Source organism: Haliotis cracherodii, unplaced genomic scaffold, assembly GCF_022045235.1.
Source record: "Haliotis cracherodii isolate W230 unplaced genomic scaffold, xgHalCrac1.p SCAF_5, whole genome shotgun sequence".
In the NCBI taxonomy this organism is placed as follows: Eukaryota; Metazoa; Mollusca; class Gastropoda; order Lepetellida; family Haliotidae; genus Haliotis; species Haliotis cracherodii.
In genome coordinates, this window is record NW_027266308.1 from 45,318,731 (window position 1) to 45,342,500 (window position 23,770).

General features: G+C 42.0%; 1 protein-coding gene across 7 annotated transcripts in view; it reads left to right on the top strand.

The window, feature by feature from the left end:
• LOC139444216 (delta-like protein D) overlaps positions 1 to 20,187 on the top strand; it is a 154,754-nt gene extending 134,567 nt beyond the window's left edge. For 6 of the 7 annotated variants that reach the window (XM_071225132.1, XM_071225133.1, XM_071225131.1 and 3 more), the window contains 10 exons: positions 3,712 to 3,895; positions 4,052 to 4,351; positions 4,834 to 4,894; positions 11,650 to 11,907; positions 14,177 to 14,237; positions 15,106 to 15,236; positions 15,934 to 16,103; positions 16,266 to 16,479; positions 16,623 to 17,634; positions 17,913 to 20,187. In XM_071225132.1, coding sequence (XP_071081233.1) covers positions 3,827 to 3,895; positions 4,052 to 4,351; positions 4,834 to 4,894; positions 11,650 to 11,907; positions 14,177 to 14,237; positions 15,106 to 15,236; positions 15,934 to 16,103; positions 16,266 to 16,479; positions 16,623 to 17,634; positions 17,913 to 18,048 — 2,412 coding nt within the window. In that variant the 5' untranslated portion in view covers positions 3,712 to 3,826 and the 3' untranslated portion in view covers positions 18,049 to 20,187. Of the gene's footprint in view, positions 1 to 3,162; positions 3,223 to 3,711; positions 3,896 to 4,051; positions 4,352 to 4,833; positions 4,895 to 11,649; positions 11,908 to 14,176; positions 14,238 to 15,105; positions 15,237 to 15,933; positions 16,104 to 16,265; positions 16,480 to 16,622; positions 17,635 to 17,912 lie in introns of those variants that run through there. The other variant, XM_071225137.1, reaches the window with a different exon arrangement.
• The last annotated feature ends 3,583 nt before the right edge of the window (positions 20,188 to 23,770 follow it).

Genomic DNA, 23,770 nt, shown 5'->3' on the forward strand with positions numbered 1-23,770 from the left:
TTATTACATTAACGGCACGCGACACTCGTTGCCACTAAAACATTACCAAGCATATTCCTAACACATACATGTTCCTAAGGAACTTAAAATTAGGAAACATTAATCTAACTCAAAATTAAGGATATCAGCTTTTTAAAGGTAGGTGACAGGTATATAAATATTATCTATGTATCTACCTGGATAAAGACACACCTGAATCGGTATATGGTCATGGACCTGTGCCCTCGTATAGTATCTAGAGGTATCATTCAAATATTTTGCCGTCCATATCAATGCTTTCGCGCCACACTCTTTTCAAATGGTGACATCTTTAACACCGCAGGTGTAATGTGTTTACACATGGGATATGGAAAGTCACACTTCTCTCTTTTCGCTATATCACCTTGTCAAAGCTTAATCACTAAGTCTATATGTTGTCCTCAACATTAATGAATCTTTCTGATCAAGGTGTCAAACTAAGTTCAATATTTTCCTAAACGAACTCTCCAGGGTTTTCCCCCCGTCCCTCACTGACAACCGTTTCACCTGTTACTTCAATATTTTCTCATTAGCGCTACAGGTGTGTCAACTCGGTGAAAGCTTATTATGATGTGCGAGTTCATAAAAAACAATGCAGAGGGATGGTGTTTGTTTTCTTTGTCAGTTTATGAACTCCAATATTTTGAGAACTTTCCCACTTTAAAGTCGAAACACCTGAACAGGTGTTGAAGGCGTTTGAAAACTTGTGATTATTATTTCACAACGATTTGTTCAGCGAACCAAGGTGGAATAATACAATCATATTTGAGTTAACACTTGTGAACTTTTTTAAGCCTTAGTGTCAAATTTGTTCTAAAATGCTTTTATGTGCACTAGAAAAGGAGGTGAGAAAAGGTCAGGTAATAAATACTAATCCCTGTTTGTTTATGATTGTTATAATGTAATGAATATTAAATCCATCTTGAAATTGAAATAATTGTCATTTGTAATTTGAGTTAATAAATGTTTTGTTCATTGATTTCATTAACAGTTTTTTAAAGAAGCGATGTTCAAGAATAGTGTATCATCACAATAACAAAGTGACACAATAGCATACCTTGTAACCATGGAGATGATGTGAGGCTATTTTTATCCGACCATTGATAGATATTTTTTCGTTCATTGGGTGCGCGTGAAAGTTTGATACACTCCGTTTTGACGTCACTGGTATCAACGACAGGCCCCATTGTTGTGTTAATTTTTGAGAATGTGATCTTTCTGTAATGTCGAACCTGGAAGGTGTATCGTTAATTAAATAATTATTTTTAACTAACGTTTGTGTGGTAGCTTTAAGAAAGAGATAGTGTGTGTATGGAACTTATTTTGTACATTATATTGTTTTATATCTATATAGTTTTTTTACACCAACAGTGTTAGACTATCATATAGTCTATGGAATCTTTTACAATTTTCCTGATGCTGATTTGTGGAATAGAGCTGGCTAGACTTGCCTTTGTATATATATCTAGATTGGTTTTGTTTTCATGAAATAAATTTTACCACAGTCATTGTGCAGGACTACCACACAGGATTTAGTATAGGCCGTGTTTGTAGGACTTTACGCCAGCCAGCAATACATTTGATGTGACACGACGACTTGGAAATGATCGAATCTGGACCAGGCAAACCCTAGTTGGTGGACTGAGCAGAAATCCACGCAGGCAGGGTCCGATGACACACCATGCTGGAAGCGACACATTTTGACCACCTGATCCTCGTGCAACTCTTTCGACAAACTTAGATAATCGGGGACCTCGTCTGTTACTTTATCCTTGTGTTCTTTATCTTCTTTAGAGGTCTAACATATGGCTTATACAAAGTCAGGTAAAATATTGCTTAAGTAGAGGTATAAAATATGGCTTATGCGAAGTTGAGGTAAAATATTGCTTAAGTAGAGGTATAAAATAGGGCTTATGCGAAGTTGAGGTAAAATATTGCTTAAGTAGAGGTATAAAATAGGGCTTATGCGAAGTTGAGGTAAAATATTGCTTCAATAGAGGTATAAAATACAGGGGAAAATTATTACTAATGTTAGAGATGAACAAATGACTTTTGAGTACAGGTAAAATATATTGGCTGATGAAAGTAAAGGTAACAATTATGGTTTATGAAAAGTAGAGGAAAAAATGATCGATGTAAAGATTGTCGAATGTCACGAAGACAGCAATGTTAGCGTGTCTATGTATTTCAACAGTTTCTAAAAGTCTCATTTATTAAGCCCATCACCCATCACCTGTGAAGCGTCACAATCTGCGACACACAACGTGCGGTGATTTCAACACTGAGCGCCACAACCCATACACCTGTAGCTTGATTATCATATCTTTGTATTTCATCATTAATAATGCATTCCAACCCAACATGTACCCTCCTCTCTTGTCGAGGACCGGTGAAAACTCTCTTTCTCTGATTTACGCGCCAAACTTGTAAATGGGCAGGCAAAAAACCTGACTTAGCCTATTAACAGTTTTCCGTGCCAGGTGTAGGTTATGAACATATGATACAAGGCACCGACAGGTTGTCAGCTAGCAGGTGATGACGATAACTGTTCTGTGAAAAGCGCGCCAAAATTCGGGGTCACACGGCCAAAGTTGAGGACTGAATACGTCCATCGTATGAGAACAGGTTCACAGTTGGATTGTGAGGGTATGTGTGTTGAGGAATGGCGGGCCTTTGTGGTGTACCGTAGCTATTGTCAGGGAAGTGAGTGATCCCCACATAACTGCACATGGCCAGGTGGGCTGGAGGGGGACGTCGCCTAGGTGGCACGCGCCCATCTTCCTTATATGGAGGTCCAGTCCACGTGCTAGTGTGGGGGGGACAATACAGGCAGGTGCAAGGCTGCCGGGCAGCTGACAGTACAAAGACACCTTTATGGGTGCCTATTCATCAACCACAATGGAGATTGCTCCCGGTTTGATAAGGGCACGCGCCAGTGCCGAAATTTGAATAAAGTATTCCGATAACACTGCTTTAAATCATCGAGTAGATTTTTAAAACTTCACTTTGTAAGTGTTTCATTACTAATAGACTACGCTGGTTCCATACGATAGGGGCATTGGGGAGAAAAAAAAGTATATACTCTTTACTGTCCTGTATGATGTCATCCAGATTCAACCGGTAACCGTTAAGGATGTTTACCTGTTGGGGGACAGATGTGCTGCCTTTTGAGGGACAGACAAAGGGAGAGGGGCAGGGGTGAAGGTTCGTACCCACGGAATATCAGGCGAGGGGGAGAAGTACTCGTGGCTCTCAGACTGAAATTACACACGGGATCCATGTGGCCGAGTGTGCTGCTTTGTTCCAAAGGCGACCAATTGCTTATCTTTCTCCACTCACATAGGGTGCTAATTGGTCAGAGTAATTCTTTCTATCCCCTCATACTATAAGCCAGCCGCAGAACTGTTTGGTCATTCAATCCCTCGACAGCCAACCTATCAGTGTGCTGCAGTCGCGTGGCTGCGCCGGGCATTTTACTCTATACTACAACCATAGTAATTTCACGTAGTAAACGCTTAGACTTCAATACTCGCATCCCCCGCCAGTCTCATCTCCATAGGCGCCACGGCCTGGGTAGGAGGTAAGGTCATTGGTCAGTTTTCGGACCTAGGTGTCATAGTTAGCCGGCCACGCTCCATTGTTAGCGCGTCCACGTGGTCGAGCGCTAATCAGTTGTTTCTCTGTACCTTCCAGTGCTCCTGTCAATCAACCATAGTGGGCGGAGCCAGTCAGCGACAACGAGGCTACTAGGTTCTGGAGCAATAATCAGAAACACAGAAGTAGCAAGCGCGGTCAGTAAACAAGAACGATGCGGGCACGGAAAGCGGCAAGCTTTGCCGTACTCTGGACTTTACAATTGTTGTCATTAGTGTCCCAGGTGAGATTATACATTTTACTACAAGTTTGTTTACTTCGTTTAACATCACCTACATTGAATGCCAGTGGCTGAGAATTTTTTCCAATCTCTAATAGTCTGATTTGTCTCTTGATAACACGTTTTCATATATGGATCTGCTTTTTGTCTTGTTTTCAGGTACTGTCCAGCGGTAAATTTCAGTTGGAACTTGGACTGTTCCGCAATGACCACGGACTTAACAATGTTGGAAATTGTTGCAATGGATATAGATCGGAAGGGATGTGCACCTCCAGCTGTAGAACGTTCTTTAGGATTTGCCTTACACATTATCAAGCCAATATTGAATTGGATCATAAGTGTACATTCGCATCAAAGGAAACTCCTGTTCTTGGGGATAATACCATTGATTTCAAACGGACGGATATAGCAGAGAAGCTCAAGAACCCTATCAGTTTTCACATCGGGTATTCATGGCCGGTAAGTTAAAAATATCTTCACTACATTTCCATCTATTTATAGTTGGGAGTACCTGGAATCGTTACGGCATCCCTGTACAGCAGGCTCCTGCTACCAGTGATATAACAGAGGTGTTCCACTTCTGCTGCCTAGAAACACGGACCAGCATCTCCATAGAGAGTTGGTTCCACCACATCAACTGTACGCCACATCTAGCTTTAGGGTCTTCGTGTCTACCTTATATTACCTCCATTTCATCTTCTAACCTTTTACTACATTGTTTTGAACACGTATGAAGACCATATAAATCTGTCACATATTTTGCGCGTTAGTCGTAGCTTAATATTGATCTGTACTTGAAAGTCAAAGAGAATGCAACAGCTTGCCGGTCTAAGTCTTAGTCTTGTTTGGGACAGGTTATACATGTAGTTCTGTACTAGGCATATGAGAGTCTTAAGCCAAATGAAGCTAAGGTATTATATAGGTTTTCCTTCTGTTTGCAGGGTTCATTTTCCCTTATCGTGGAGGCTTGGCATGATGCAACCCTCACTGGTCCTGCTACCGGTAAGTCATGTTTACATGTTAGGGAGTATATTTCCCATATCAGAGTTAACCTACTAGGGATGACTGTCTCTCCATCCTAGCAGACCTCGAGTGTCTATCTCGGGGTCATCTCTTATTGTCGGCTCTTTCTATCGGATGAAAAAAGCCCCTACTCTATCACACAGCTAATAGAAAATTCAACATGACACTAGCTTCAAGACACAAATGTCATCACATATCTCCCCATACCCAACTATGTGGATAGCCTCACTTCGTTACAAAGTGTGATTGAAAGTGATATTCGGCTATTCCTGTTAGTGTTCATACTAATGGGTTGTGTAGGGTGTCGGGTTGTGTAGGTTGTAGGGCTGTTGTGGATGCAGGTATCGTCTGTTGTGGTCTATTTTCCTCCGTCCTAGCTGTAGGGGACCTTCTTTGTCAGGCTGTGATCGACACCGAGCAGGAGTGCTGCCAGGCGCGTGCCCTCATACGTTTTTTTTCCAAACTGAAATTTTATCAGACCATCTTTAAAAAATATGGGACCCGTTTTATGGGCTGTTGATAGATGCAGCCTGAGGCTGCACGGGAGGCTGTCGTTAGAACAAAGAGAGCAGACCACTCGGTGCGCTGATGTTCCAATAGCCTTCAATTCAAACCTAATCGGGCAGAACTGCTAATGATGAGGCTATGGCAATGGATGAATTGAGTAATGGCAAGAAAGAACATCTCTTGATGTTGCCGACTTTGAAACATTTGCAAATAATCGCATTGACTTTATGACAACGATGATTGTTGTTGTCAACGTCGTTAACTATTCACCTTGGTAACGTCTGTCAACAAATTACTATCGTAACATCACAGTCACGTAATGCGTCAGTGTTAATTAGTCGTTAACGCACAGCATGAGACAGGGGTTAAAGAACACGATTCAGTCCAAGATTATATTAGGAAGTAACGTTCCACTGTTATTCATCGTTAATGTTAGAGTAATGCGTCTGTAGCGACAGCGTGCTGGATAGGTTTTGGAGGTTGGTGGTTGTCATCACAGCTCGCGACCTCCACGCTCCAGCAGACGACCGGCGGATATAGGAGGGGCCCTCTCTCGTGACAGACAGTCGAGGCACGTGGCTAGCTGGTGAGGGGAAGTGGGGAGAGAGGGGAGTCTCCGCTCAGGGGGATCCAGGACATCCCAACACTCGTCCCCTCGTAGCTGTCTGCTGCAGATGTCTGCCATCTGCTATGCATCATGATTTCTCTTTCACTTCCTCGTTTCACTCAGCTTAACACGCCAGCTCGACTGCCCGGTCGGTCCCCAGTCGCCAAATATGAATGACTTTTTGACACGCGGACAAGAGGCTAAGATACTGGCTCACTGGTATTTCCTTGCTAAGCATTGCCTCTTTTTCAAACCAATAAACGATATTCCTGTAACTGACCCCACATGCTAAGTGTCCCTGGTGTAGCAAGGTTAGGGTTGACTCAGTACGTTCCGTCACTCGCCAACTTGACGTCTAAACTTGTAGACACATATTTCAGCATTCATATATCTTCAGTGTTACAAATTACTAACTTAGTAGATAACGTTTGATTTATCATGGGTCCGGAAGATGTAGGTAGTATTATGGGTTTGGGTACTACAGCGAGAGGTAGGACCGCAAGGTGCTTTGATCCAGGCAACGTTGCTTATCTCATGTTTTCTCCGTCAATTATCGCCACAACTTATCTCCTGGGCCAGGATCGTATCTTAATTAACAGATAGATGGTGATAGGGTGTGTGGCGCATCTAATGAACAGCACGCTTTGGAAGACGTGCGAGAGCACAGCCCACAGAGCAGGCCCACAAAGTAGACCCAACGAAGTCTCTTCACCCACCCTATTCAAATATCCCGTCTAAGAGTCGGTCAAATTCAGTTACATTCAAACTGGCTCCCTCCCTGACAGCAAAATGTGGTTGATCGAATACCTTGATCGTATTCGTTACGGTCGTAGCACAACCGCACCTTACAACATTAATGCATCATTCTTGATGTTTTAGTACGGCAGGAGAAGTGAAAAGGGCAAAATATTTAGCTAGAACAGCTGTTGACATTGAGAAAAAAAATCTCTCTTATTGTTGCTGTCGGCAGATGTTGCTAGCTAGCACTATGTCAGCTGCGGAGCGGGAAACGTGTAGGTCTTCAGGTATGCAGGGAGACACGCGCCCCGTCCTCTCTCCCAGACACCGCTCTTTCGACACCCCACCCTACCCTACCCTACCAGACACCACCGCTACAGGCACCACGCCCATTCCTAACACCAGGGGTCCCCACCTCTCGCCATCACCCCCTCGTGCCACCAATATTCTGTAGGTCTGACACTGAATCAGAACATATTGCACCTCTGCACCAGATTTTACCAAACCCATTGATTCCATGACCTTGTTGCCTGCCACCCCCTGTGGGGCTTGTGTGTAGCTGGTGCACCTGGGGAGATGCACGGCACTGACTCACCTGTTCCTTGTCTGAATATGTTACCTGCATAGACGAACTGTGATCATTGTTGGCTTCAGTGTCACTGGATCATTACATGTAACATCTGGTTGTTTGGGCGCAGTGTGTATATTTATACATCATATAAACAGTATACCGCGCGTATACTATAGTGTTATTTATCTATATTGCTGTTCAACATGTGTCGGGATTCAGTACCATGGCTACACACTGCACATGTGGTATATACAACGCTGCAATTGTCGACACTCCACAAATGGTTGAAGCTGGTTGTGGAAGTAGCTTTTGTTATGACACAAGTAACATTGTGTTATCTGTTTGTGTTCAAATTTCATGGGTTTCACGGCTACACCCCAGTGGCGATGCAAAAATTCAGCAATCCACCCGGTATGAGTCGGCAATCTACCGGGGGGGGGGGGGGGGGGGGACAGAGCGGCTTATTCGCCATCTGTCATCACCGACCATCATGCTCACCACCTCCCCCAACACTCGAGGCGATTAGCTACTTCAAAGCTGCACGACATTATAGTTGTATGCCATTACAGGTTGAAGTCGACTATGTTATTCCCTTCGCTATCCCTAGTTCCGTAAGCCCGTCAGCTGCAACAGCACCAGCTACTACATCATGTCACTGCCAAGCCAGAACGCCACCATGTTGCTGTTACCATTGACCTTTAATTCAAAACGTAAACACTTAAGATATTTTCAGTAATAGTAGATGACGGACATGGGGCCGGTCGCTTCCATCATCATCGTTTTTACAACTCTAGCATGTGTAACCTCCCCGTATCAGAATGAATCCCATTACATATAAACATTGAATACATTTACACCTGAGTTAAATTTAAGGCCCGTTGATCTGCTATCATAAAGAACACGTTTCTTTGTTCGGGGGGGCTTCTCGTTTTTTGTTATTGTGGATAGACGGGTGGTTGGGCGGTCGGTCGGTAGGCCGGTGTGCGGCCGAGTCGAGGGAATGGGCTCACCGCTGACCGTGAGACGCGACAGGTGCGATAGCTGTTCTTGTAAACATCCACTTGGTGCAGCTCGACTCGGCTGCACACAAAGCTCAGGTGTGGGGCATTGTCCAGGTTGCAGTACTGCATACCCCAATATGATAATAGGGGCTTGTATTAATTCATTCCTTCACTAGCATTACGCGTAAAGAGTATGTATTTTGGTGGGAAAATCATTGTTTGCAATGTTGTATTTTTGTAATGTAGGTTATGTTGATAGCTAAGCAGGTCATGTGTTCAGATAAGGGAGTAGAACTAGACTTCGAAATAAGTTTGGTTTTCCTTGTCATAGACTGGGACAGTTCCTGGAAGGGGGGGGGGGGGGGGGGGGGGCTCTCATCCTCAGTTATCCCTATAATAATAATGTTTTTGCGTAGGGGCACTTCATCTGACTGGCAGGTGACAACGTCAATCTCGTTGGGCACTGATTCCGCTTACACCTGATACTCCTTACCTGGGGTGTGTAGCGAGCACACTCGCGTTTCTCACGCTTCCCCCCAAAGCCCGCGGCCCGTGACCCGGCCTTACAATAGCTTCACCCCATACCTTGCCGAGAGATCATTCGGTTTTATCAAGCCGGTTCGTCAGTCCCCTTTCCCCTTCAATGGACAGTCAGCTGACCCTCTTATTCCCAGCGTTTGTTAGAATTTTCCCACAGCCCCCTCCAACGCGAGTATGATATCCCCATCTCGCTGTCACTGCCCCCTTGTCCCCCTCGTGGCTTTACCTGTACAATGGTGATTTCGCTTCGCCATGCCATTCCATTAATTACCTGGGTTTTGTCCCAGTTCGGTGGTTTTGCAAATGTCTTAAACCACGCTGTTTACAGGACTCGAGAGGAGTAATTTAAACCCACGAGAACAACAGCATGACAGCGTTTCAAACAAACAGCTGTTGATGGGTGGAAAATGAAATTCGCCGGATTCGTTTTCATGAGAATTTTTACCGTCTTAAAATCCCCATGCATATTAACTACATGTAAACACTTGCTATTATGCCCAAAGACCTGACAGCTATATACACTTTTCACGCGAGCTCTTTAGTTGAAGGAAGGTCAACTGACAACTCTAAATAAAGTTAGATTTGAAATAACAGGATATGGCTGGCATCAGCACACGTGCGTGAGTACACAGGTAGACAGACAGTGGATCTACAGGGTCAGCGGAACTAAAACTACCATATACAACAGACCATAGGAGACAAAACCACAACACAATCACAGCCTGATATAGTTCCAAGCTAGAAACAATATTGCCTTTCTCAATGCTATTTCGTCGATGAGAATTATTGATAAATATGTTGTGAATATTGCGCAGTGCTTCACGAAAGTAGTTCAACCATATGTTGCACCATCCATTGAGCCTTCCGTATTACTTACTCTTAGACCCAGCCCAAACGGATCTCCATACTTTTGCTGGCAAGATGTTAAATAACACCAGCAGCTACTTCTTCAGCCAATGTGGTAGCCAGGCTCTGTATGCCTGTAGTAGATCAAGCGTATATAACACTTTATCAGATGATGAGGGTGGGGGGCAAAACAGCAGTTTGTCATCCCTACTCTCGTGGAAGATTATGAGGAGACGAACTGTCCTATCTGTGGACGATCTAGGCTAAGTCGCAAATACCTCGCTGGTATACCTGATGGTGCTGCAAGTATAGAAACGGAAAGATGACGAGCGCAAGACATTAAACCCTACTACAACGTCGATGTAGTATTGACTGCTATCTGCAGGAGTCACTGAGTACAGTTCTATCGCATGATGCCTACCTGACTTACAGCAGGACTACATCCAACACGTTGACAGTACTGCAACAGTTGGTATATTTCCATTACGCAACATGACCCGTGAAGATCCGGGGTAGAATAGGTCTTCAGCAACCCATGCTTGCTGTAAAAGTCGACTATGCTTGTCGCAAGAATCTACTAACGGGATCGGGTGGTCAGGCTAGCTGAATTGCATGTTATTGAATCCCAATTGCGTGGATAGATACTCATGATGTCAATCACATGATTGTCTGGTCCAGACTCGATTATTTACAGACCGCCGTCATATAGCTGGAATATTGCGGAGTGCGGTGTTAAACAACAAACAAACCATTACGCAATGTAGGATGGATTATTTTGGTATTATCGGTGCCATAAACACGCGACTAAGCCTCAAGACTAGTTTTATTAGGTATAGTTTACACAGATTGTTTTTGAGGTATCATTGACAAGTCTTATGTGTTTCTGGTGGCAATGCTCTTCAGTGAGGTTATTGATAAGTCCTGACTTGAGCTGTAAGTCCTCGCTGACCTGTCTCTTGTCATGATCCCAGTACGCCATTATACCAAGCTCCCTTTCTCACAGGCATCACAGAAGCTACATAAACGCTGGCTTATTGAAAACATCACGCGATTTAAACATGGTTATCTCCTAAGCTTATATTGGCGTTATATTGACGTAGGGTAACCTGTTATTGATGAATGTGAGCTTAAATTGACCCTATTCGTTGAACATAATCCGTTGAATACCGGAGAAAGTCACTTTCAACCAGGTTCAAACATGGACCATTGTCCATGACAGCATCGCCTGTTGGTTGATGTCGGTGCCTACTTGAACTAGCCACCTGTAATTAACCGACAAGACTTTCCAAGTATTGATTTCTGTAGTAGGTTATCTTGAGACCAAGGGACCATTGATCAGAACTATTGTCATCTTTACTTGTACATGTTTTATTAAAACAAACAGACACCAAGGACTATGGGCAGTCAAACAATCTCAACCGGTCCTGAAGGGATTCGGAGATTAGCAAACAACATAGAACCCTTGTTAGATATGAATCGTTTTACTTTAACATTCATAGAATTCGTTAATAAGTGTATAAGACACACTTTAGTTGAATGAATGAATTGTTCAGCATGGGTTGAGATAATGAATTGGTGAGTGTTGAGTTTGGGAGCCAGACAGTGTTTGTGTTCAGTGAAAGGTAGTTCCCTTCTGACATTTGGAAGCAGACGGTATTGTCGTCTGCTTCATGTAGTATGGTCGTCTGTTTTGCACTAATAGAGACAGGCCACGTGGTGTTTATCGTATTATGACGTAAAGCTCGATGTTTAGATTGGATTGATCGAATGAAACCAATTAGTGAAATCAGCCAAATCATTATGACAAAACAAAACGTCCTTGCAACATGTTGTTAACCCAGATGACGCCTATATGTCATTTGTTTTCATTGATTGTGGTTTATGAATGAATATGTTTTACAAATATCCTTTATTCGAATTTCAGATAGCCCACGCGAACTGATCGACAGGTTAGCTATACAGAGATCCACTCCTGTCGGCGAAACATGGCGGCGGTTTAACCGGACCACAAATTACACCCAGCTCGGCTACGGCTACCGTTGGATCTGCGACGACTACTACTACGGCTCTGGTTGTTCAACGATGTGTCGTCCCAGGGATGACAAATTTGGTCACTTCACGTGCAACGACAAGGGCGAGAAAGTGTGTCTCAACGGCTGGAAGGGGGACTACTGCGATGAAGGTAGGCATGAGATAACACCATCAATGAAGTGTTCAGGGTATTTTTCAAACTGTTTGAATTCCAGCTAGACAAAAATGCCCCGGGGCTTAGATGACAGGGGGTCAGAAGGTTGGTCTATTTCTCAGGTTTCGTTGAAAGGTATATGTGACATTTGGGTCAGTCAAAGTGTCTGCAGAATTGACAACAATCGGATTACAAAGTCTGGAAGGGACGCTCCGATAGAAAAATCGTATACTAGGACTTGTCTCTCAACTTGAATCAAACACTGCTGATCCAATTCACAGCTATTGAGTCCCTAATTGCAGTTTGAGTTAATTACGACTTGGCTGCGTCAATACCCGACACCCCAGGGTGACTAGCACCCTAGCTATAAAAACCCGGATTCTTCGTTGACTGACTTGATTGCAGACAGATACTAATTAGGTGCATAGTTAATAGCGCCAGCATGTTTACAAATCAATCCCTTTATATGGTTGTTTATGAAAAACAGGACGACCAAACACAACTGCCGTCAGGTTTCATAAAGATAAATTTATGAAGCAGTTCGCACTCTGTGATACATGCGCCCGACGGGCAGACGATATGATCTAAAACACTTCACCAAGATGCAAGATTTTCAGATGTTTATAATGGACAGCCTCTGATACAGGCTCGCTTTGCGTTTCCTTTACAAAATGCCTGTGTAGGGATGGCGAAACAATTTTCTCTGTGTGTAACTGGGAGACTTAGTGAGTATGCATTAATTTGCCAAGCCATCTGTTGCACCAAATGAACATCACGCTCACTTCAGCATGAGAGTAAGGGCTTTAGTATTGAAAGTAGCTCAGCATTCAATAAGCCTGCCATTGAAGAGGGCGTCATTCACATTGCTAGGCATGCATACCTCCCTCCCTCCCTGTCAGGGTTCGCTCCCTACCTCATGCGCAGTCTCCCCATCTTGCCTGGGGCCCTACCCCTCCGCACCCCAGTATGCATGGAAGGACGGGGGTCCCAAACCATATCTAGGTCAGGTTTATTGATCCCGTCAGTGTTTGCATTGCAGTCTTTGCGGTCGATATAGGCATAATTTTTCTAAAGAAAAGTCGCGTGCCGACCGAATTATCATAACAAAAATTGGCGCGTTCTCTTGGCAATAGGCCCGGGAAATCGCACGCTCGGTCGCCGAGTGTATTACCAGTTGTAACACACGTATTGGGGTTGGGTGCTCGAAAATGCAAACGTGTCGGCCAGTTTCATAGCTGATCAAACACAACTAAACGTGATTGTTGCATATTCAACGCGCGCTGAAGCGTAAAAGACGTGTTTTTTTCTTAGCTGACATATTAACCTTATTGTACAAGTCTCATGTATTCTTACGCTGGTAGGCTGGTAATCAGAGATAACAAGACATGATATGGGTGCAAACGATCTAAGATAAGACTCTCAGGGCAGGTAACACTACTTCACCATAAGACGTGAGCTTCTGGTGCAGGCATCTAGGACAGCTGACGTAGTGTTGTCAGTATGGACAATTGATAGGTGTGTCTATCGGGGAGGGGGGAGGGGTTTACACCTGTCCGGCTCCAGCCTAGGGTGAAAATAGCAACCGCAAATTTTTGATGGTCTAAAGGCAATACATATATTTTCTTTGGTTTACCTATACCCATATTGCATATGGTTGTTAAACAAAATTATAGGTTGGGTGGATAAAGGCTAGTTGGGTAGGGACATTCCATCAGTATGCAGATGTTGGTCATCCACCTGGACCGGGCAGCTGGTCAGCCAGGCCACAATAGCATCGTCGAGTCCGCTCCGACCAGGGGAGTGACACTTGATGATCTCGGCTCTTTCAGTACCGCTAATTGATAGGAGCAGGGCCTCAACAAAGCCCTACTCGCTGATCTTTTGTTCTCACTTCCCGCCATAACCCAATCGTTCAATCCCCGGGTCCACTCGGCAGCAGATGATAATTTTCTGCAACTAAATAATGTCTAGAAATTAGTCCATGGTCGGGTTAAATTTGGAAGCGTTGCTACAATAAAAGACCTTGAGGCGTCTACTGTCAGCCGCTTGCTAATTTGAACGGGGGCAGATGCAACAGTTTACAAGTTGCCGCCAATGCAATTTTTGATATATTTAAACATTAATAGAGGGGCGGGCATATCCGTGCAGAATGGTGTAGTCTTTAGGCAATATCTTTTTTTCACATTGCGCCATGTTTTATTATTTTATTATTTTATTATTAAACGCATATGATACAGAAATGTAACATCATATCTATTTGTTGCAGCTATCTGCCTGCCGGATTGTCACAAGGATAACGGGTTCTGCGACCAGCCCAATGAATGCGAGTGAGTATCCTTCTTCGTTTGTCTGCAAAAGAGCTCTCTCGCCGTGGTGGCTATCGGGTCTATCGAAACGGGATCGCGTTCCCGAAATAAATGCCTGGATATTACCAGCCCTAAAAGTTGCATCACATATGGTTAAGGAAACAGCCGGCGAGGACGGAGGCACGCGACTTGAAGTCGGGGAACAGTTGGGGCAGCGTGGGAAAGTTGCGTGTTGCTGTACAGATTATCTGATCCTCTCTGACGTTATGCCTGCGCATCCTCCGCGTTTGAAGTAGCATCGTCAAGTTCCAATCTCTTCTGTCTGTACCTAGTAAAATTCGTGTACCATCTTCTCAAATGCGCTAGGGACTCGTGGCATGAAATTCCAATCAGCATCGTTTCAGTTTCAAGGCGTATACTAATTAATTGTGTGCAAACATTAACACAACTTGTCTGGCTGGGTATCCTCGCTGGGTTGTTTTATGGTGATTTATACGATCTGCCAGCGATCTTGACCAGCCAGCCGAACACATCTTGTGTTTAATGTCTTTCGGAAATGAACCAACTAAACGGAAATATTCAAGCAGGGGTTCTCCTCAACATTCTGTTAACAGTACAGGGGCGACCTTGTTATATTCGGTAATAAAGTAATCCTTCAGTGCAACACAATTGAATCGTGTCAGCACGATTACCGGTAAAACCCCTTACAGAAATAAGTAAACAGGTGAATATTTAGCCAGAGGCATCATAACATAGCTGTGTGTTCTGCTGTTAAAATATTATATTATCTAAGTCAGCCGAAATTGGAAGTTAAAAGGTGATTAGCTGAACATGTTTAGTGTTAGAGGCTTAGTATGATACAAGTAGTTCAATATTTGTTCGTTTTCAGATGCCGCATGGGCTACCAGGGTACGTTTTGTGACCAGTGCATCCCCTACCCGGGGTGCCAACACGGCTCCTGCAAGAAACCATGGGAATGCAACTGCGAGGAGGGCTGGGGCGGCCTCTTCTGCAACCAAGGTGTGTTTCTACAGCAATCTGCTTCACTCCCCACAATAATTATCCCTTCTAATGCTGTATGTTATTTGTTTTCTGAAACAATATCGTAGCACTTTGCTAGCTAAGGCCAGTTGGTTGTGTTTTTATTGATTTTCATCAAATGACTATTTTCAGAGACTAGAGATCATGATTTGGTTGTGTTTTGACATTGCAATATTAAGTTACGTGACAGGCTAACGATTTTAAGCCTTAGTCATTGCTGGAACATTATCAAATTATTATGTAATCTGATGTAAAATTGTGGCAAATATCCACAGTTTGCATAATGGTTGGCCAATTTGATGTGATGATCGGCTTCGTTTCAACAACTAGAACTAGCCTCGAATATGGCAAATACTCTTGGCAGTTAGGTGACGCATTTCATTGGCTGACTAAGGCGGTTTGACATGACATGAAACATGGCCATACGTCATAGCGCCCATATTGCTATATTGACAAACTGTGTGTTACAATGATCGATAGAGCCGCGACTATCAACACACAGTATTATCTGACGAAACGTGCTGTAGTTTTTCCGTATTAGTTGTCATGACAGAAGTATTACCTTGCTCAAGAATCAGGGTTACTTATGGACTAGTCGATAACTAAGTTCCTGTTTATGTTCCAATAAAACTTGTTTATGCATGAGCGTTTGTAACAAACGTCTGTTTCCTTGTAGATCTGAACTACTGCACACATCACAAGCCGTGCAAGAATGGCGGCACGTGTACCAACACCGGACAGGGCAGCTACACCTGTGCTTGTCCCACGGGGTACACAGGCACCAACTGTGAGATAGAAATTGACGACTGCGAGCGCCAGCCATGTAAAAACGGAGGCACATGCAGGGTAAGTTTGGTAAAACTTCTTTCTGATAAAGTTAAAATGGCATATATCTAAAATTTATGAACATATTGTTTTACTTCCAATAAATACACCATATGATGTAACTGTTCAGGAAAACGCTTTTCTTTTGAGTAGTCACATTTACTGACTGTTGGTTTGTTACAGGACTTTGGCACTGGGTTCCTGTGCGATTGTACTCAAGGCTTCTATGGTAAACAGTGCGAGAACACAGCTAACTCCTGTGAGACCAAGCCATGCAGTAATGGTGGAACTTGTGTTGAAGACAAGGACTCCTACAAGTGCATCTGCCCCCTCGGATATGAAGGCTTCAACTGCGACAATGAGAAAAATGAGTGTGCAGGCAACCCATGCAAAAATGGTACGTTTAATTTCATTTTAATATTTTGAAGGTCACTCTATGGATTTCTATGCTATTCGTTTCTTACATGATTGTATGCATGATTACATTTAGGGTGTTTCCATTCCAGCATATGATAATAATGTGGTGAATTTATTTTGCAGAAGGTCGGTGTATTGACCAGCTAAATGGATTCCGCTGTGTTTGCAATACTGGATACAGTGGTCGGACGTGTGAAGAGAACGAGGACAACTGCGTCCAGAACCCTTGTCTCAACAACGGAACCTGTGTGGATGGTTTCAATGACTTCACTTGTCGCTGTGTGCCAGGCTTTGTTGGACCCTTATGTCAGAGCAATGTTGATGACTGCATCGTGCGCCCATGTGCTAATGGTGGTTCCTGCCATGATAGGATCAATGATTTTTCATGTACCTGTGCTATTGGATTTACTGGAAAAACATGTGAGATAAATATTGATGAATGTGAGTCGAGACCTTGCCAGAATGGAGCAAGTTGTGAGGACCATGTTGGCGACTACATCTGTAAATGTACGGAGGGATTTTGGGGCAACAACTGCCAATATGTAGAAGGCGAGACCACACCAAGAGTCGAACAGACTACTCAGACAACTGCTCCTGCTGAAACTACACAGATGGTTGTTGTGAAGGAGACTACGGAAGGCAACCATACTGCAGTCGAGTCGGCTCAACACACTGGTCATCAGGAGGATGGACTGACCACCACACAGCTCCTCATCATCATCTGTGTCGGATCTGGAGTCCCTCTCGTGCTCATCATTGTTCTGGTGACAGTGTGCTTGTGTCGCAAGCGTCATCACATGATGCATGAAAATATGGAGATAGAACGGCAACAAAATATTGTCAACAACATCAACAACTCAAGTGTCAAGTGTGTGGACTCTCACATTTTTACAACAATCCCTCAGAGCACTTCAAATAGTTCAAGTATTAAAAATAGCAATGAGGAACAAGACTTAAATAGAAAAAATTCAAAACATCTTTTAGAAAAATCCAATAGCAGACAATTTACGAAAGACTTAAATACACATGATCAGTCACCAACATACTTACCAAAAGACTTAGATTATGATTATGAAAAACCTACCAGGAGGTTGGACCTGGGAGCATCTTCTCCAGTGGATTCTAGTTCCATTAGGTAAGTTGGACATTTTACAAACTTTACTGTATTAATAATCTGTTAGTGTTTTCATGCTGGTTTAACAAAGAAGATGACAATGCCTGATAAGAATTGTGAAATAATAATCATCTTGTAAATTGTTCAAGATCTGGCAAAGTTTCACTGTAAATGTTTTTTGTTTGAATTCTTGTCAATCATTTGAAGTTTTGTATGTTGTTTGTGAGCAGGCTATTGAATGTTTATTTTTTTTATATGGGTTTTAGTAGATGCTGATTATTTCTTCTCTCTGTTTTCAGTGACTACAGTCCGCGGGACTTAGAAGAAAATATTGCAAAACCTTCCTATTCAGAGACAAACAGAAACTCTATTTTAGTGTTAGAGCCCCCCAATCGCCATTCACATTGTGAGGAAGTGTTGGCCACGGAGGTCTAACAGTGTGAGACAGTGACTCCAGCATACATCAGTGCATTGCTGTAAAATACACACCGCATGATTTGTCAGTGTTATTTAAGTGCCTTTGTTTTGTATAGAGATGCAATATGAACGTTGTACAGTTGAAGAAGCTGCCTGGATGCTGTTGTTTATACGAGATTATTTATAATGTGTTGTTTAACAGACGGCTTCGGAGCCTTGTACAATATTATGCAAAGCTTTGTGGAACAATGACGTGGACAAAGCCAATGTGCTTGCATTCTGCGATTGAATATGAGGGCATATTTATGAGAAATTATCTCATTGGACTGGGAGTTTCAATATACATCGGAATACAATTCCATAAAACCAGTGCAGTGAGGACAATACTGAGACCAATACCGACAGGTGGACATCAACACCTTGTGGGCCACTGCCATTTCCACTTCTCATGGACAACGTTCCTTCCCACAATGCATTGCTTCATGCCAACTGATGATTGGTTGAGACTTGTTGGGTGTGAGTCTGATTGGTTGACACTGATCATGTGACTATTCATGAGGACATTACTGCTTCACCATCTTGGGAGGACTCATCATTTCCATGGACTTGTACTGGACACTACCAAACAGTGGATTTGTTCTGTGTGTCCTTCACAGCAGTTTCTTGTGTGCTATTTCCAGTACTTGGTACATTTTTGTGCAATCTGTTCAAACCAATATAAAAAGTATTTGCCTGTAACATGGCCCAATAAGGCAGAGTTGTCCCAGCTCACGGACCTATCTATCTGGCTCTATGTGGTTTTTCTAGTCTTGTTAAATTGCGTTACACACAGAGAACTGTACAGATTGTTGCATCATGATGATGACGATGATGATAATTATAATAGTTGCCAGGGTCGCTGTCCAAGTGTCGTTGGTACAATTTACGATTCTGTGACGCGATGACAAAATAAGCGTTCAGAAATGTTTTCTGATCTTTTTTTGAATACCATTAGTTGATTGCTTGTCATAATACCCACACTATAAATACCACTGTAGATTGTTAAGTATGGCACTTTGACAGCAACCCGCTTGTGTAAAAACTACTGTATAGAATTCTCATGGAAACTGATGTGTTGATTGTAATAATTGACCAAGCTGATTAAGTTATTGACAAATTACCGGTGAGGTCTGCTTACCCACGGTAGTAAGTTGTTGCTGTTCTCCAATCAGTTATGACTGTGAAATTAACTATAGTTTGTCTCAAAGTTTGGATTAGTATAACAGTTGTGGAAAATGCATGTGAACTTGCTTTTGCTTTAAGAAGACAACTTCAATATGTTCAGTGAGTTTCTCATTGAGTGTACTGAAAGCTTAAAATAATTCATGTAATAAGATATTTATATATAAGATAATATGAAATGATTAGAATCTATTTTTGAAATATCTGAAATGTTGTGATGCTTACAAATTTTGATACAAGCTATAGAAAATAGAAACTATTTAATTTTATTGGATGGAAATCAAAGCATACCCCACACAGTTTTACAGTAGGCTGAACAAATACACTGTAACAAAGATAGGGGAGGTAGGGGTGTACAGATGCCCCCAACCTTTAATACCAAGATGCAGTTATTTATTCTTCCCATCATTCCATTGACTCATCTGGTGGCAAATCCCTGGTATGCTCATGGCATGTTTCGATTTTCGATGTCAAAACTTCCCAGTTGTAAAATCTGTTAACCAAGGAAGAAAAAAGTATGTTATTTTGGTGTGTGTTTGTTATTAATGGTTTTGTTATGACTTTCTGAAAAAAACAACATCCAACTTGTTATGCCTTCAAAAAGAATTACAATGGAAGTTTTGATCTCCCCATGAGCATCACCACTGTGAGCTTTAACAATGTCAGTTTTCATGCAAAAAAAGGGCGTCTTGTGACATGTCTCTAGTATGCCATGTGACCACGAGTCATGTGACCATCTTTCACTCACTCATCTATCACTGTTCGTTTTCGCCATGCATCATCTACACATTGTGTCTGCACAGCTTTCCTGTATGCCTGTGATGTCTGTATGTACATAATATGTATATTTATAGCAAAAATGAAATTGTATATATGACTGTTATTACTTCTATACTATTAATACTATTGGTATTTCTCGATATCATTAAATAAAGAGGTCACAATCACTTATTTTTTCAAATTTGAAGTCAATGTTGTCTGTTTTCAATATCATCACTACATGGAGTCTACAATACCTCGGGTGACAGGTATTCAGAATGGAATGGCTATAGCCATGTCTTGTTTCTATGGTTACCTGAAGACGGCACTGTAAAATCACCTACATCTCAGTCTAACAAGGTGCAATAATTTGAATGGTACAACCTTAGACGGAGGCAGTTAGGAAACATATACATTTTAAAAAATCGCCTTAAGCATGATTGACTTTTTTTTATATGAACATCAGTCCTCGTTAGCATTGCATTAATATCACTCAAAAATAAAGTGATCACACATTGGTTGTATATTAGGTCAGGTCAATAACTAGTGAGAGTTCTGTATTTGGTTCAGTATCATGACCTACCATAGAACCTCAGCAGTAGGTGTAGTAAAGACAAGTTGTGCATTAATATTTGATCCATTTGATGAGGCTTGCATACATACAAGCAACCATCATACAGAAGATAACGTATGTAAGCAAGGATTATAACCTACCTAAATATTATCCCGTGGGAAGTTTTACTCTAGAGAATAGTATCCTCCTTATTGCCACACTGGTATGGGTTCAAATTCACTCGGGAGAATCATCCTGACGCTATAGAATTTCATCCCCGGGATAAAAAAAATAGGGTAGGATAATATTCCCTCTTACACATACACAGTCTCTTCCCAGACCTTTAGGAAACAAAGGAGAAACACAATAATGTAACACTTAGTGCTTTATTGTCATACATGTTGTGGTTTCACCATTTATTTCACTGACAGTGTCAAAGAAGAGTTAGCCTTTTGGGACTTATTCATGCTGGCTGATCTTATTGGTTATTATTTAATATGTAATGAATTTTAAGCTGCTGTTTGCATTTGGTTGCAGGCTGGGATGCAAGAGTGGTTAATGCTTTCAGAATGAATCATAGCTGTATTTGCAAACTTAACATGCAATCTATAAAGTTAATTGAATGAAAGCAATATGAAGGAATTGCGACTGTCAACTGCTACTGAGGGATGTTCCCCCAGACTGATTCAGACTTGAAAACAGCAAGACAATCCACTGAAAGCCTTTCAGATAATCAAATTAGCCTTTAAAAATGTCTGAACACCAATTCCAATTTCCTAACATTTTCACTTGAAAGAGTTCAATCAAATGGAAAGTGACAGTTATTTTACAGTTTCAATTAGCAAAGTGACTGGCAATGACTTAGAAGTAAAATTAAATCTTTTTGAACGTTCTCGTAACTGTTGACACGATGGGGCACAGATTGAAGCGGAGGGTGTACAATGACCGCAGTATTGGTGTTACTGGTGGTCATTGATTGACCAATCCAAACAAGGATGTATTGCATGTGACACATTATCCAAGTGATCAAATCAATGATCCAATAGCAGATAGGCCAACTTTCAACTTGTGCCAGCTTTTCGACCCTTCTCCCAAAATCAATCAACTAGAAGCTATGTCAAGTGCTTTTCTAATGTCTTGGGTGGTTTCTTCTGCCAACCCAGCAGTGATAAAGAGAGGCAACTAACACTCTAAATCACCATTGATGGACTAATGTCAAATTTTCATTTGTCAAATCTTTTTAGTGCTTCCTAATAGCTGGTGCCTGAATATAGTATGAGTAAGATACCAGATTAGCTTGGGCTTCTTGAAGGAGTGGGAATATTTCACCAACACAAATTCATCACTGAAATAAGATTCTCTAACCTGATTGATGATGTAGAAACTGTGCATTACAAACACCGGCATTGGCTTTGAAGCTTTACATCATTAAAACCAGTGTAATCAGTGACTAACTGCTCACAGTACTTTCAATGTGATATTCATCAACAGAACATTGTCATTCTGTTATGTTCTATTCTTTAAGTACAATATTTCACAGAATATCAAAATAATTCACATCGGTTAGAAATTTTGAACAATTATATGCACTGTTGTTATAAAACAACATTCCTCATCGATGAACAAGGATGCTCAACAACGTAATTCAAATTGTAGCACTCTGACATTCTTACTGTCATCTGTATGTGCAAATTATGAAATTGTTCATCTTGAAATCCAAACAGTTGCTTGCACTCATCAGACTATCAACTTCTCATTTAGTCCCAAAATAACCCTGAAATGAAGCCCACACTGAAATCAACCCACTGATTCAGGTGTGGGTACCTGGTCTGATGGCAGGTCTCAGTTGATGGGTTGGCCTGTAGCATCAATGAGAAGACCAATCTGCTTCGGCTGCTGCTGCAATTCAGAGTTTATGATTACAAGCTCCTGTCTAGGAAATTCGCCAAACTTCTATTTCAGTAGGTGGAGGGTAGGGCAATGTAGTGGGGATGAGGCAGGGATGAGGCATAAACAATTATCTTTTTTGTTGTAGTCGGCATCTTGGGGCTTTTTTCCTGGGTGGTGTTTTTTGCCGGCCCTGGCTATGCACTAAGGAGTTCAGCAGCCTCTAGTGAAAGTGAACCTGGCTTCAGATCACTTTGGCCTACTTCTGCTCTACTTTCATGTTATCCTCAGGACTCCATAGGTGCCAATCCTTTTACATCTTTGCCAGACGTCTTCAATAAACCATTTATGATTCTTCAAGGCTACAGCCATTTTCTAGTAAATGCTGTTGTCCTACAACACCTTGTATATAATCACTTCAAACATAGATACATCAGCCATACAGAGTGCAAGGCCAGACATGGTGCCTGTCCAGTAACACTCGGCCCCATTGTAGTGACACGTCTCCTTGGCCAACAAATATTTGTCAAAAGTTCTTAAATTCATTTTTCACAATGTGATCTCCTTGAGGTTAATCTGTTTTTCTACCACATGAATTTATGGATTTGTTTGGTAAAGATGCTAAGATGCATGAGTCTACTTAAACTATATTCAAATGATGTCAGGGTTTATTTGATTGGTTTGGTTTATTTGTTGTTTAATGCCGCACTCAGCAACATTCCAGCTATATGATGGCAGTCTGTAAATGATATAGACCGGACCAGACAATCTAGTGATTGACCTCAACAGGATCAATCCACACAACTGGGATACGATGACATGCATCAACTAAGTCAGTGAGTCTGACCACCCTATCCCATTAGTCGCCTCTTACGACAAGCATGGTCAGCTTTTACGGCAAACATGGGATGCTGATGACCTATTCTACCCTGGATCTTCACAGGTCGGATTGATTTGAGACACAATTTCTTTTAATACCACAAACAAAACGTTAATAATAAGAATGTTTCAATGAAACATATTAGTTTATTTTGAGATTGAGAATTTATGTCTATTTTCAGTTTACAATTTGTAATGAAATTGGAATACCCCCTAGTTAAACATAACTTTAATTATTTTCTCTGGAAGAAATTATTTCCTTTTTTTTATTAAGGACTGAGTGCAAGAGATCTATATAAAATAAAACCCACCAAAATACTACTTGCCCAATGGAATAGATGTTGTACAATGTTTGTATGTCTGCAAAGTGTTCTTGCTCTTCTACACAGTAACACATGTGAAAGTATAGGGTGTAAGTGGGTCTAGGTTTACACTGCTTTC